Genomic DNA, 14515 nt, shown 5'->3' with positions numbered 1-14515 from the left:
GTAGAAATTAGTTATAAAAATTTTAAAAACAATGCAGAGAAATCCCTTGTATCTTTTATTCAGTGTCCCCCAAAGGTAACATTTTAAGACTAGTATAATATCACAACCAGGATATTGATAGTGACATAATCCATTGGTTTTGTTCAGATTTTCCCAGTTTCACTTTTACTCGTGTGTGTGTGTGTTTAGTTCTATACAGTTTCATCACGTGTGTAGGCTAGTGCATTCACTTACCACAGTCAAGATACAGAACCACTAATCTGCTCTCTATCACTAAAATTCTTTCATTTTATATAAATGGAATAATACAGTCCATAAAATTTTTTGAGATTGGCTTTTCACTCAGTAAAATATCCTTGAAGTTAATCTAGGTTGCTGCATGTATCTATAGTTCATTCCTTTTTTGCTGATGCATAGTATCCCATGATATGGACAGATAAACACAGTTTAATTGTTCACCTATTGGAAGACACCTGGGTTGTTTCCAATTTTGGGCTATTACAAATAGGGCTGCTATGAACATTTGTGTACAGTTTTTGTCTGAGAATAAATCTTCCTTGCTCTGAGATATATGCTCAAGAGTTTAACTGCGGAGTAACTGCAAACGGTAACAAACTTTTTCTAGAGTGATTGTAACATTTCATATTCCCACCAGCAATTTATGAGTGATTCAGTTTTTCTTATTTTTAAAAAAATATTTTATTTATTTATTCATGAGAGACAAAGAGAGAGAGAGAGAGAGAGAGAGAGAGGCAGAGACACAGGCAGAGGGAGAAGCAGACTCCATGCAGGGAGCCTGATGTGGGACTTGATCAGGGTCTGGGCTCCAGGACCCCGGGTCTTTAGGATCAGGGCCTGGGCTGAAGGCAGCATTAAACTGCTGAGCTACCCGGGCTGTTCAGTTTTTCTATATCATTGCCAGCATTTGGTGGTGTCGCTATTTTTTATTTTAGCCGTTCTGAGAGATTTGTAGTGTTGTTTCATTGTGGTTTTAATTGTGTTTCCCTAATGACATAGAATACCTTTTCATGTGATTATTTGTCACCTGCAGGCCCTTTTTAGTAAAATGTTTAAGTCTTTTTCTAACTTTTTTTTTTTTAACTGTTGAGTCCTGAGAGTTGTTTATATATTCTTGATACTACTTCTCTGTCAGATAAATGCTTGCAAATATTTTCCCCTCTGTGGCTTCTTTTTTTAGCCTCTTAATATGGTCTTTGACAGAAATAAAACATTTAATTTTGGTGAGGTTAAATTTACAAGTTTTTCCTTTTATGGATCATCTCTTTGGTGTTAAGTCTCAAACATCTATGTCTAGCCCTAGATTCTGAAAATTTTCTCAAAACCTGTGTTCTTTCAACCAACTATACAAGCTTAACATTTAAAAAAAAGATTTTATTTATTCATGAGAGACACAGAGAGAGGCAGAGACACAGGCAGAGGGAGAAGCAGGCTCCCCGCAGGGAGCCCAATGGGAGACTTCATCCCCGGACTCTGCGATCACATGCTGAGCTGAAGGCAGATGCTCAACTGCTGAGCCACTCAGGCATCCCACAAGCTTAACATTATTAGATTTTTGTCTTGACCTCCAACTTTGTCTATCCTACTTAGGAGAGAAAGTTTTAGAAACTGGGGCTAGAAGATCAAAATTTTCTTCCAGGAAGATATTCTTGGTGACCTTAGCTAAGAGTTTTACTCTACTTCTTCAATGGTTGTGAGGAGACTCTAGGAGGCAGGGTAAATCCCACCACAAACTCCATAGTGCAAGCATTCATTATCACTGCTTTCATAGTGAAATCATTCATCTGGTGGTTTTCTTTGCTGGAAGAAGAAGAATCTTTGCAGGATTAATTGTAATCCTGATGATACTTAGCAAAGATCTGGTAAATAAATTTTCTCTCCATTAAAAAGGAACAGTATTAAAACTACAATGAGATATCACCTCACACCAGTCAGAATGGCTAAAATTAACAACACAGGAAACAACAGATGCTGGCAAGTATGCAGAGAAAAGGGAACCCTCCTTGGGTATTTATCCAAAGGATACAAAAATAGTGATATGAAGAGGCACATGCATCCCAACATTTATAGCAGCATTATCAACAATAACCAAATTATGTAAACAGCCCAAATGTCTACCAACTGATAAATGGATAAAGAAGAGGTAGTATATATAGTCAAGGGAGTATTAGTCACAGAAAAGAATAAAATCTTGCCATTTGCAACAATGTGGATGGAGCTAGAGAGTATTATGCTAAGTGAAAAAAGTCAGAGAAAGACAAATACCATATGTTTTTACTCATATGTGGAATTTAAGAAACAAAACAGATAAACAGAGGGGGAAAAGAGAGGCAAACCAGGAAATAGATTCTTAACTATAGGAAACAAACAGTGTTGCTGGAGGGGAGGTGGGTGTGGGTTGGGCTAAATGGGCAATAGGGATTAAGGAAAGCACTTGTGATGAGCACTGTGCCTTCAAAAGGTGTTGTGCAAAAGTGATGAGTCACTAAATTCTATACCCGAAAATGATATTACAGTTAATTAATTGGAATTTAAATAAAAAATTGGAGAAAGAAAGAAAAGGAACAGTATCAGTCACAGATGAAAAAGGGTCATTTTCCTCTGAGTGAATCCAAATGCACAGCTGCACACATTACTCCTTTTCTTTACATATTGTTCTGTTTGATGTTTTATCACAAAACTCAGGGAAATAGGACATTTTCTTACCAGGTCACAGCCACCATTCTATATCACAGTACGAGTGAGTTCCATGAATATAGGGAACTCAGTTTTGTTCTCTGTTTTATCCCAAGTGCAGCAAATACTATGATGGGTGTTCAGAAAAATCTGTGGAATGACTGAATGAACGAATCAAAAGGATAAACACGAACTATTTCTTTAGGCAACTTAGGAAAGTCTTCACTACAATAGAGATCTGAGTAGTGAATTCACTTAACTCTATTTCTGAATAATAGAGTGAGGGAGAGCACAGGAGTTTCTCAGGCTGGTTACCTTAGAGAGGAAGGAGTCTGTCTATGTTTTCCCAGTTATATACAGTCTCAAGTCCTGAGGTTTGTGTTCTACTGGTTTATCCATATTTGTTTCTGAGCTGAAAATAACTGAGATGGACAATATGGATACCTATGTCCATCCCTCGGGGGCATTAGCCTGAAGTCCTCAGCTCAGTATTTTGTGGGCATATGCATCCTCTTCGACCTGCTACAATGTCCCCCAAACTCCTCTACTGGTGTCCAGCCTTAGTCATGGATATCTGATTGCATTCCAGCCTCTGCTAGGACTGACTAAATCCTCACTCTGAATCCTAGGCCACACCGTAGACATCTCCCAGAATTCATTGCTATTAATGTTTTGCTGTATTTCTTTACAATCGTAATTTGTAATTGCCATATTCTCTTCACTGCATGCTTGTGCTTCTCCCGGAATGCATCATGCTCTGTCCCCTTTGGTCCTTTCCTCAAACTGTTCTTCTAGAATACACTCCCCCTGCCATGCTTCCACCTGACTTCTCATCAGACAATACAAACTTCTCCCTTTGTTTAATTAACTGATTTCCTTCCTGTGTTTTCTTTCTGACTTCTCATCAGACAATGCACATTTCTCCCTTTGTTTAATTAACTGATTTCCTTCCTGTGTTTTCTTTTTAACATTACTTTCTCTGTTAAGCCTCACAATCTCTTAAACCAATCTTATATTCCTGGGCACCATTGTACCTATTATCCTCACTGACTTGGCAGACTCTACTCTAGACTTTTAGCTCTTACAAGACAATAGACAAATTATTCATCACTGTATCAAGATTTCAAGAGTGTTCCGTATATGTAGGCAGCGGTTTCTAGCCTTGGATATACATAGGAGAGGAGTATAGGCCTGAGAGACAATGAACATTATCTGACACATGCTATCTTATGGATTAATTCCCTTTTGTTCTACTTTTAATCTTAAAGAAATGTTGTAGGTTCCAGAGTCCATAGTGAGTGAAATTAATATTATGTTGAATTTAGCCAGGCACCTAAGTGCTATTATATGATCACCAAATATCTTGAAAATTTGTTTTGAATATAGCTTAAACTAGACAATCTGGGTACACTAAGTTCTTTTGATCCCATCTTCCCCATAGTTTTTAATAGAAGCAGAATTTGTAACTTATCTCTAATAGCTTTTGGTGGTAAAAAGTCAAATTTGTAGCAAATGATGTTCATGTTGTATGAAAGAGAACTCATTATTGGCAAAGCCGATAATGACAGTGCTTTCCTGTTGTGGTATCTGATACCCAGCATTCTAATAGCCTAAGATTTAGGGCAAGGCAACTGCCAATCCTAATGAGGAAACTGAAATGCAATCAGTTTTTACCAGGGTTCAAGCCAAGCCTGAGGATTATGCAAAATAGCAGAGATGTCTGTGCTGTTTCTGCGGCTACCCTGAGACAAAATTTTATTTACCATGATGAATTTTCATGTTATAAAAATTCCACAGCCACTTTGCATACACAGCTAATTTATTTACTTGATTTTATTATCTTCTACTGACAAAGGCATAGGTTGCATTTTGGAGATAGGTTTTTAATTGCACATATATAATAAATAGTACAATACAACTCTATTTCATTTTAGTTTCTGAAGTAAAATTGTATGTTTTTCCTCATTTATATTGTAACCTAACCAAACAGTTCCTTTTTTTGTTTCAAAGGAAATCCAAGTTCTTCAGGAGAAACAGGTATTTTGTAAATGGGGAGCGCTGGTTACCTAGAACATTAGCCAATTTGAAAGACACATGTATTATAACAGAAAGAATTGCATTTCTGTCTGTTGTATCCAATTAGACTCTTTTTTCAGTCTTGAAGAGTTATAGCCATGCGTTTAAAGAAAGCTAATTTTCATGGGAGAAAATTACTGTTTTTATTAACATAGTTTTTAATTTGGCTTAGAGAAAAATTCGTATCTAATAATTTCACAAACTTATTTCATAAATATTTATTTTTCCAGATTCTACGCTAACTATGCATAGGAGAAAAAAGAAAGACTAAGTGGTCAAATTCTATTTGATTAGACAGAGATGTCAACAAAATAAGGACAGTCTGATATATATACGTACATCTGTATATAATATAGATTTTTTTTTATCTCCAATGCTTTTATAACAGAAGTCAGATTAAATTGATTTTTTCTAAATATTTTATTTATTTACTCATGAGAGACACATAGAGAGAAGCAGAGATATAGACAGGGAGAGGCAGGCTCCTCGCAGGGAGCCCAATGTAAGACTCTATCCTTGGACCTGGGATCATGTGCTGGGCTGAAGGCAGATGCTCAACCACTGAGTCACCCAGGAGTCCCCAGATTAATTTGATTTAAATTAATTATGTTCATTTCTCTCAGTTCCCAACTGGTATTAACATATGCCATACTTTTAAGCTAATGCTTGCGATCCCTTTGACTAAGCATAAATATCTCACAGATACTACTGAGGCTTTGTTGAGCTTACCACAGTCCCTGATACAGCATGTAAGGGAGTGTCTTTCTTTGGCCCCACTGAGAATCACTGAGGAAAGTAAATTAGTGTTGTATCTCTGTAATCACACAAAACAAGAAATTTGGTAGAATACAATTTTCGATATTTTGTATTATGAAAAGACTACATTTTTTCTTTTTCCAAATGTAAAATAAAATTAGTTGTCTCCTTTTGAAAACATTCACAGAGATTCAGTCATGCCTCATCAGTATTATACTACATAATTATAAAAATTCATATCAAACATTTCTAGAAGCATAAATTAAAGCCTTTATGGACCATTCTTCCACTTACAGGGACTTCAGGCTAAAGGTGTCATTTGTACCCTCACTTCCAGTAAATTCTAAAATAATTCTCCAGATTTTTTATTTCCCTTCTCTTATATTTCCTATTTTTTCCCCTTTCCACCCTGAGAAGCAACATGGTAACATGGAAAGAATACAGGATTTGTTGTTAGATGAATCAGGTACATATCTGGGCTTTTTGCTCTGAGCTAATTGTGTGATCTTGAGCTGAATTTCTGAATCTTGGATTCTCTGTCTCTAAAACAGGGTATTCAGAAGTGCATTATGATAACATTTGAAAAGACACAACTCCCATTAAGAACCCCACAAATGTTCATTCTGTCTCCTCCAAAGTGAACATTACAAATGGAAAGCATGAAGCCCTCCATGACAAGGGTCTTCTCATTCTTGTTTGTATGTCTTGAACAGAACAAGAAAGGCTATCAACCTTTGCAAAGGGGGAATGCTTTCTGTGCATGTGGACAGAGAAGCCTCATGTTAAACCTGACACTTTATTTTGTGGCCAACAACAATCACTAAAGCTGTGAAATTTGTTTGGTTCCTTATATGTCTCAAAATATTTTTTGAGAATTATGAAAACATTGGGAGAAAAAAGGTGATCAGAAGACAGGACAGTAGCAATCTTTTTTCTAGTATATCGGACAATTTGCTCAATACTACGAAACCTAGCCATGATTCTCAAGAAATGCCTGTGATTTTCACCATGGGTGGTTTTGAAAGCGGGCAGGTTGGTGAACCCCACTCATTCTTTGCCATCCGCAGAAATAAAAATTTTTAGAAAGCAAAGGCTCAATCTTCCTCATTTGTGGGTTAGGAAATCTCGGTATAGAAACAAAGACTAAAAGGACTCTGAAATTCTGGAAAATTTATAACTTATACAGTAAAAATTCCCCAAAAGCTGAAAACCAGAAGGGCCATATGTGATTGTTTTTAGGGAAAACAAAGAGGGATGACCTCATCAGACAGCTTTCTAGTGTAATGTTTGTTTATGTATGAAAAGTCCATGGAAAGAGGCAAAATGGGAGGTGGTCTAAAAAGAAGTAGGAATTAGGCTGCGTATCTGGAGCACGCTGTTAAGAATAAAGCTCAGTTCAGTATTGGACTGAGAATAACCACGAGATTCAATAATGATTGCAGGTTTAATTGACATGTTTACAGAGAAGTAAGTACTTATTTTTTTTTTTTTTGAGAAGTAAGTACTTAAAGCAAAAATCTCATTCTGAAGAAAATTATGGGGACATGCACACACACACACAGCATACACACATTCCCTAACAACCCAGCAACACTCATTGTGCTTAATTTGCAATTCTTTTTTTTTTTTTAAATCTTTATTTTTATTTATTTTTAATTTTTATTTATTTATGATAGTCACAGAGAGAGAGAGAGAGGCAGAGACATAGGCAGAGGGAGAAGCAGGCTCCATGCACCGGGAGCCTGATGTGGGATTCGATCCTGGGTCTCCAGGATCGCGCCCTGGGCCAAAGGCAGGCGCCAAACCGCTGCGCCACCCAGGGATCCCTTAATTTGCAATTCTTTTCAGAGTTTTTTTCAGAGCACATTTGACATCCTTGTTCCTTAGACTATAGATAAAAGGGTTCAACATGGGTACTATATTTGTGTAAAATACTGAGAAGAATTTCCCCTGGCCCATAGAACCAGAAGGAGAGGTCTTGAGATGTGTGAACAGCCCAGATCCATAGAATAGACCAACAGTTACTATGTGGGAGCCACAGGTGCTGAAGGTTTTGGACCAACCCAGAGCTGATGAGATGTGGAGGACACTGGACAGGATCAAAACATAAGAAATGAAAATAATGGAGCTGGATATTATGACAACTGTGATCACAATAATGGAATCCACCAGCTCACTGGCATAGGTGCTGCTGCAGGAGAGCTGGTAGAGGGGGAAGATGTCACACATGTAATGGTTGATGATGTTGGAATCACAGAAGGACAATCTGACCATGTCCCCTGTGTGGACCATGGCACCAGCAAACCCCATCACATAAGAACCAAACATCAGCAGAGAACAGACCTGAGGGGACATGGTGACCGTGTACACCAGGAGCTGACAGATGGCCACATAGCGATCATAGGCCATGGCTGTCAACACATAGCACTCAGAATGGGCAAAGAAACAGAAAAAAACCAGCTGAGTCATGCATTCTGTAAAGGAGATGATATTCTTCTCTGACACAAAGTTCATCAGCATTTTAGGTGTAATGACCAAAGACTGGCAGAGATCTATGAAGGATAAGTTGAAGGTGAAAAAGTATATGGGAGTGTGCAAGTGAGAATTCAGGCAAATTAGATTAATGAAGCTCAAATTTCCTACCACAGTGACCACATAGTTCAGTAAAAAGAGGAAGAAAAGGGGTAACTGGAGCTGAGATTGATCTGTAAATCCTACCAGGATGAATTCAGTCACTGAAGACTCATTTTCCATAGCCATATTCTGCAGGGGTGTGATCTGTGAGGAAATGAGAGAAGTGTCATATCAGGAAGGGACTCAGATGCTTTGCTTCTCGAGTAAGGCCTTGTTCTGTGGGGGCTGTGGGGACAGCATCCTGAAAGAAGAGCCAGGGCAGACTCTCCATCTTTAACTTTCTTTTCTTGTTTATCCTTTTCTTCTGTTTTCAGATCTCAACTGTAACTCCTCACCTCCCCTGGACTAACACAATCCGGGATGAAGTCTTTTAGAATGGATACCAAAAGTGATGATCGCATGTGAGAGATAAGGAAGCAGTATTTTGAAGAGATGAATAGGCTGGTCAAGGTCATGCAGGTAGAGAATAGAGGAGCCAACAGTTGTACTTGGGACCACTTCCTATGAAAATACCTGAAGCTCCAAGACAGCAAAGTCACTGTGATACCCACAATATCCACTACTCAATCCACTCTCTCCCTCTTATCTTTTAGAAAATTAGTACCTGGTTTAGTGAAAGTGCTAATAGGTAAAAAGGCTCAAAGAGATTATGTAACTTGTCCAAGATCACACATATAATAACTGGAGGAATTTGAATTCCACTATTGTTGTGAACTTCTCCTATTCATTCCCTTTATCCAATCTTTTTTTAAAAATATTTGTTATTTATTCATGAGAGACACAGAATGAGAGAGAGAGAGAGAGAGAGAGGCAGAGGGAGAAGCAGACCCCACACAGGGAGCCCGACGTGGGACTCGATCCCAGGACTTCAGAATCATGCCCCGGGGCTGAAGGCAGGCGCTCAACCCCTGAGCCACCCAGGGATCCCCCCCTTTATCCAATCTTACCTCAAAATCACAATGAACTGTTTAAGGATGACAAATGACTTCCCCACACTTCACCACTGCTGTAGCCATGGGAATGAAAACATCAGAACAGAAGGACTCAGCTGCCCAACTTCCGTCCGCCTGGAGACCTCACTACTGCCAGACTTCTAAGCGTTCTTTTCCTTTCACTTCCCTTCAGACAAAGGCTCTGAAAATGGAGAAGCCAATATTCCTTCTGTTTGTGGATTTGCATAAAATATCTTCAGGGCAAAGCAAATGTATCAACTCGTATCTCCAAACCATCAGCAGGCTAATATTGTGGATTTATCTTATTCTCTCTGGATCTCAGCAACTTATTCAGAAGCTTGGAAAATAAGGCTCATTTAGCATCAAAGTTTGATCAGGGTCCTGAGGGAAGAAATTACTGAGCCTGTGTTTACAATCCTTTGACAGTAAGTTAATATAGGTTCCTTTGGGACTCAATGTTCTCCAAGCATCAGTTCATATTAAAAACTTTGGATCCTCTGTGCAGGGTGGGAGTAACCTCCTTTATGTTCCCAGTTATCCTAGAGCTCATGCTCAATTATAAAAGAGGAGTGAGTGTTCAGGGGCAGAGCCATTGCCATTCCCAACACTTTTTTTTTCATTGTTCTGTGATTGGTATAGAATTATGTCATAACTTTATATTATCCATCTTTTGGTGTCTTTTGTACCTATAGAGAAATATTAAAAGAATGAGCTGTGTGTGTGGGTGTCTGGGTGGCTCAGTTGGTTGAGCATGTAACTCTTGGTTTCAGCTCAAGTCATGATCTCAGGGTTGTGAAATTGAGCCCCATGTCGGGCTCCATGCTCAGTACAGAGTCTGCTTGAGAGATTATCTCTCCTTCTTCCTACCCCCACTCTTCCCTCAGCTTGTTCTCTCTCTCTCTCAAATAAATAAATAACATATATATATATATATATATATTTTTATTTTTATTTTTATTTTTTTAAAGAATGAGCTCTGGAGTCAGTCAAGCTTGAATTTAAATTCCTCCACTTACTATGTGTGTGATCTTGGTCTAATTAATCATTCTGAGCTTATTTTACCTCATCTACATTGTAAGTTTAGTAAAAGTTTCTAGTTATATTGCTTTGAGGATTAAATGCCTCATAATCTCTAGCACATTTAGCACACTGCTTGGCATATGGTTAAGTGTTAAGTAAGTATTAGTTTTCCTTCTTCTTTATCCTCATCTCTATCTATACATGGACCTCTTGCCCAAGTTCCCAATTCTGTACCCAAGTGTTTACTAGACATCTCCACTAAATTGAATTCAGCAAATTCAGCATTTCCTTGTGGTCCCATAACCGTTTCTCTTCTTGTTATCCTTTTCTAAGTTAACGGCACTATCCTTAACCTAGTTAGGTAATCTAGAAATGGGTTGTCATTCTGGACTCCTCCTTCCCGCTACATTGGCATCTGATCTTCAAAGTTTACATATTTCCATTTCCTTAAAATCCCTGGTTTCTAACTTCCTCTTCACTGGACTGCCTTTGAGCCTCAAAGTCTGGAACACTCTAAGGTTCCTTAACCTGGGGTCCTACCATCACCCATTATATTAGCATTTTCTTGTGTCGTAAATTACCATAAACTTAGTGACTTAAAAGAACACCCATTTTATTAGTCATAGTTCTGTAGGTTAGAAGTTTGGTACAGAATGTGATGCTGGTTTCTCTGCCCAGGTTGAAATCAGGTGTAGGCAGGACTACAGGACTACATTCCCTTCTGGAGGCTCTGGGGAAGAATGTTTCCAAGCTCATTCAGGCTATTGGCAGAATTCAGCTCCCTGAGGTCTCTATCCCCTTGCTGGCTCTATGCTAGGGGTCACTCTCAGCTTCTAGACACTGCCTGCATCCCTTCTGTAGCCCCCTTGTCTTCAGTTGAGCAATAAACAACATGTGAATCCTTTTTGTGCTTTAACTCTTTGACTTCCCTTTCTGCCACTAGCTTGAGAAAAAACTCTCTGCCTTTAAAACGTTTGCGTTATTAGGTTAGGCCTACCCTAATAATCGCCCTATTTTAAGGTCAGCTGTACATATAGCACAGCACTAGAGTGCTATCTCATTATATTTACAGGTTCCCCTCACACTCAAAGGAGAGAGGATCATAGAAGGGAAAAAATCATTGGGGAGTCATGTTTTAGAATTCTACCGACCACAACCATCTTCTTTGGAAATCTATTCACACATTTTATATAGAATTACGTGTAGAGAATGCAATGTTCCCTTGCTTAAAACCCTTCCACTTCTTTCCCAACACAAGTGAAACCTCTCATCCTGTCATTGAAAGCTCTTTAGAGTTTCCTTCCTAATTGCATCCATAGCTTTATCTCCCATGTCTCCACTTCTTGAATTGTACTCTCCAGTAATACTGAGGAGTTTGATGTTCCTTTCTTACATTTTGATGATTTTTTGGCTTCTATTGTTTCATCTGCCTGAAGTGCCTTCTCCCTTCTTCCTCACTTGTATACAACTTACTCATTCTCTAAGACTCAGTCCTGTCCTCATTTCTGATAAAACATCTCTTCTGATCTCTTCCCCTGTCCCTACTCTCAGCAGAAGTGCTTTCTCTGTATGCTGCTGAGGCATCTCGTGCATGCTCCCACTTATACACAACAAGCTTACCCATGTATCTTCATTACACGTAGACTGTACCCTCCTAGAGGGTGAGGATTCAATCCCACTCATTTTCATCCAAGCTACTATGAAAAGACTTTTTCCTTCCTTCTCCCTCTCTTCCTCCCATCTTTAATTCCATATTTATTTTATTTTATTTTATTTTTTATTTTTATTTTTTTAATTCCATATTTCTAAATAACACGCAGTTGCTTCTCAACTTGTTAGTATTAGGCTTTGTCAACTGACTTTAAGTTTGGGAAATGAGATTTAGTCAGTTTTCACTTTCCATCATCACAAATACACTTCTCAGTGTTTTCATTTTCCCAATAGTAATTTTTTTAGTTAGATCAATATTCAGTATTTACATGACTTATAAGGATGTACATGCTCCGCATATCTTTTTTAAAAAAGATTTTATTTATTTATTTGAGAGAGAGAGGGAGCATGCACACAATTGGGGGGAGGGGCAAAGAGAGAAGGAGGAGCAGGCTCCCTGCTCAGTTCAATTCCAGGACCTCAAGATCATGACCAGCAGATGCTCAATGGACTGAGCCACCCAGAAGCCCCTATGCTCTGCATGTCTAAGTAGTAAAATATGCTGATTACCTTTCCGTCACAAACCTCTTTTATTGGTTCAATTTTCTATGTACTTATAATTAACCTCAACACTTTCCCTCAGTTGTTTAAATCATCTTCCAATACTTTAAAAAACTTTAAGCATTCGAAATCAAATATACATAATTAAAATACAGTAAGTTTCCATCTTACTCATGGGAAACCCAAGATATGGTTTCTAAATCATAGCCAGCTTCCTAAAAACAATAAACTTGGACCTAAGATCCTTCCTTCTTATAGCTTCAACACATACTCTTTTACACTGAGTTGGCCAAAGAGGAAACATTATGAGAGATTCTCAAAGTGAAGTTTTGTGGGTTTGGAACTGGCACACATAACTTTTGCTCATATTCCATTCCTTAGAACTTAGTCACCAGGTTGTACTTAACTGAAATTCCCTTTCAGACTACATTTCCCAGGGAAATGTCTTGTGACCAAGAAGAAGATAAAAAGAGTTTTTGGATAGCGGGCCTATCCATATCTTGCATGTCTTAACCCCATCCTGATGTCTGAAAGTATCTTTGTTTCATACTCTTATTTAAATGATCACACTCAATATGTGAACTTCCAACTATTTCTCTTCTTTTTAGTGTAGTATGACCATATTCACTTGCCCTTCTTCCACAGAACCTCCATTCTATACTTTCTACAGAACAACCCCCAGTCTTCTGTTTCAGGAGAAACATTCACTAGGGGATTTTTTTTTTTTTTAAAGACTTACATGGAGCTCTCCTCTTTTTATCTTTTCTTTCACCTCTATGTTCAGAAGTGATTTGTGCCACCAAATTACTGAGTATACAAGAGATGATGAAATGTGTCATATCTGCTTCTACCACATAGCTTAGAATTGAGCTTCCTGGGGACTACTGAGTCAATTACTGACCATTTTTCTGCTTTCTAGTGTTCCAAATTTCTTCCCACTCTTCTTCCCCCTATTGTTTTCTTTGTCCCAGTGGGTTAACATAACATAATTGTGCTCCTGACTTCTAATGCCTTTATTTTTTTTCTAAAACAAAAATACGTTTATTTATTTATTTTTTAAATTTAAATTCAATTTGCCAACATATAGGATAACACCCAGTGCTCATCAAATCACGTGAGCTCCTTAATGCCCATCACCCAATTACCCCATCCCCCCACTGACCTCCCCTCCAACAACCCTCAGTTTGTTTCCCAGACTTAAAAGTCTCTCATGGTTTGTCTTCCTCTCTATTTTTTTCCCAGTTTCCCCTCCTTCCCTTATGGTCCCTTTCACTATTTCTTATTTTCCACATATGAGTGAAACAATATGATGACTGTCCTTCCAATGCCTTTATAATCATTCTAATGAGCTTTCAGAAAGTAAGAGTAGTTAAATACATGGGCTCAATCTGCTATGTCTAATCAGAAGTCCTATTGCTGAATTTTTAGGGTGAATTTTTATGGGAGCATAAAAATAATAATTTCACTGGCAAAAAGCGCCTTGTCCCTGCTTAGAGAAGGATACTGTCCCTAAGGTTTAAAATCCTTCACAAACAAATTATCTGATTATTTTAGAAGTTTTACTGATTCATTTTATTCAAGAAACATCTCTTAGAGGACTTAAGTTGCAAGGCACTCTGAACACAAAAAATAAAAAGACACAGATGATGCCCCTTGGTTTTCTCAGTTTGATTAGAGAAACAACAAAAGAAACCAACTATTGTACAATTTATAGATAACTGGTGCTAGTCACAATACTCAATTCTTATTATTAACTTGTCCTTTACAATCTTCACAACTATCTGAGGCAGGCATCTCTGTTTCACATATAAAGAAACCAAAGGTAGGGTTAAATGCCAAAGGTAGGGTTTGCCAAAGTCACAGCAACTAATGGTGGAGCCACAGTCCAAACACAGATCTTTCTTTTTTTTTCTTCTCTCAAGGTACCCAGAGGTGTCACTTCAAACTGCATATCCTTCTCATTCCCTTCCTGTATATCTTGCTCTGATCTATCAAGGCAAAATTTTTTTTCCTCATAGTTAGTGTGCATCTACTTTTTCTGACTGTGTTGTAGATTCAATTAGATCCATCACAACTGTGTTCCTCTCTCTTTCTGTTTTTTTCCCCACTTGCCCTTGCTTGTTGCAAAAGCTTGAAGCAGAGCAGGACTCAGAGATTGCTCCTTAGGACTT

General features: G+C 38.1%; 1 protein-coding gene and 1 long non-coding RNA gene across 2 annotated transcripts in view; one reads left to right on the top strand and one right to left on the bottom strand.

Annotated features, from left to right (window-relative positions):
- The window catches only part of LOC144305940 (uncharacterized), a 54858-nt gene that overhangs the window by 38705 nt on the left and 1638 nt on the right, over nt 1-14515 (top strand). Inside the window, exon 2 of the long non-coding RNA XR_013372971.1 lies at nt 8475-9538. This is a non-coding gene — a long non-coding RNA (uncharacterized LOC144305940). The remainder of the gene's footprint in view (nt 1-8474; nt 9539-14515) is intronic.
- Nucleotides 7344-8289, bottom strand: LOC144305917 (olfactory receptor 8C8-like). The gene has a single exon (XM_077885065.1). It carries the CDS (start codon nt 8284-8286, stop codon nt 7354-7356), a length of 933 nt encoding a protein of 310 aa, XP_077741191.1. The 5' UTR covers nt 8287-8289; the 3' UTR covers nt 7344-7353.

The sequence above is a fragment of the Canis aureus genome, chromosome 3 (genome assembly GCF_053574225.1).
Source record: "Canis aureus isolate CA01 chromosome 3, VMU_Caureus_v.1.0, whole genome shotgun sequence".
NCBI lineage: Eukaryota > Metazoa > Chordata > Mammalia > Carnivora > Canidae > Canis > Canis aureus.
The sequence above is the reverse complement of the archived record's forward strand: the minus strand, read 5'-3'. Positions and strand labels throughout refer to the sequence as shown.

What these genes read in the sequence shown, in the direction of transcription:
- LOC144305917 (XM_077885065.1), bottom strand. Translation starts at nt 8,286, where the DNA reads ATGGCTATGGAAAATGAGTCTTCAGTGACTGAATTCATCCTGGTAGGA.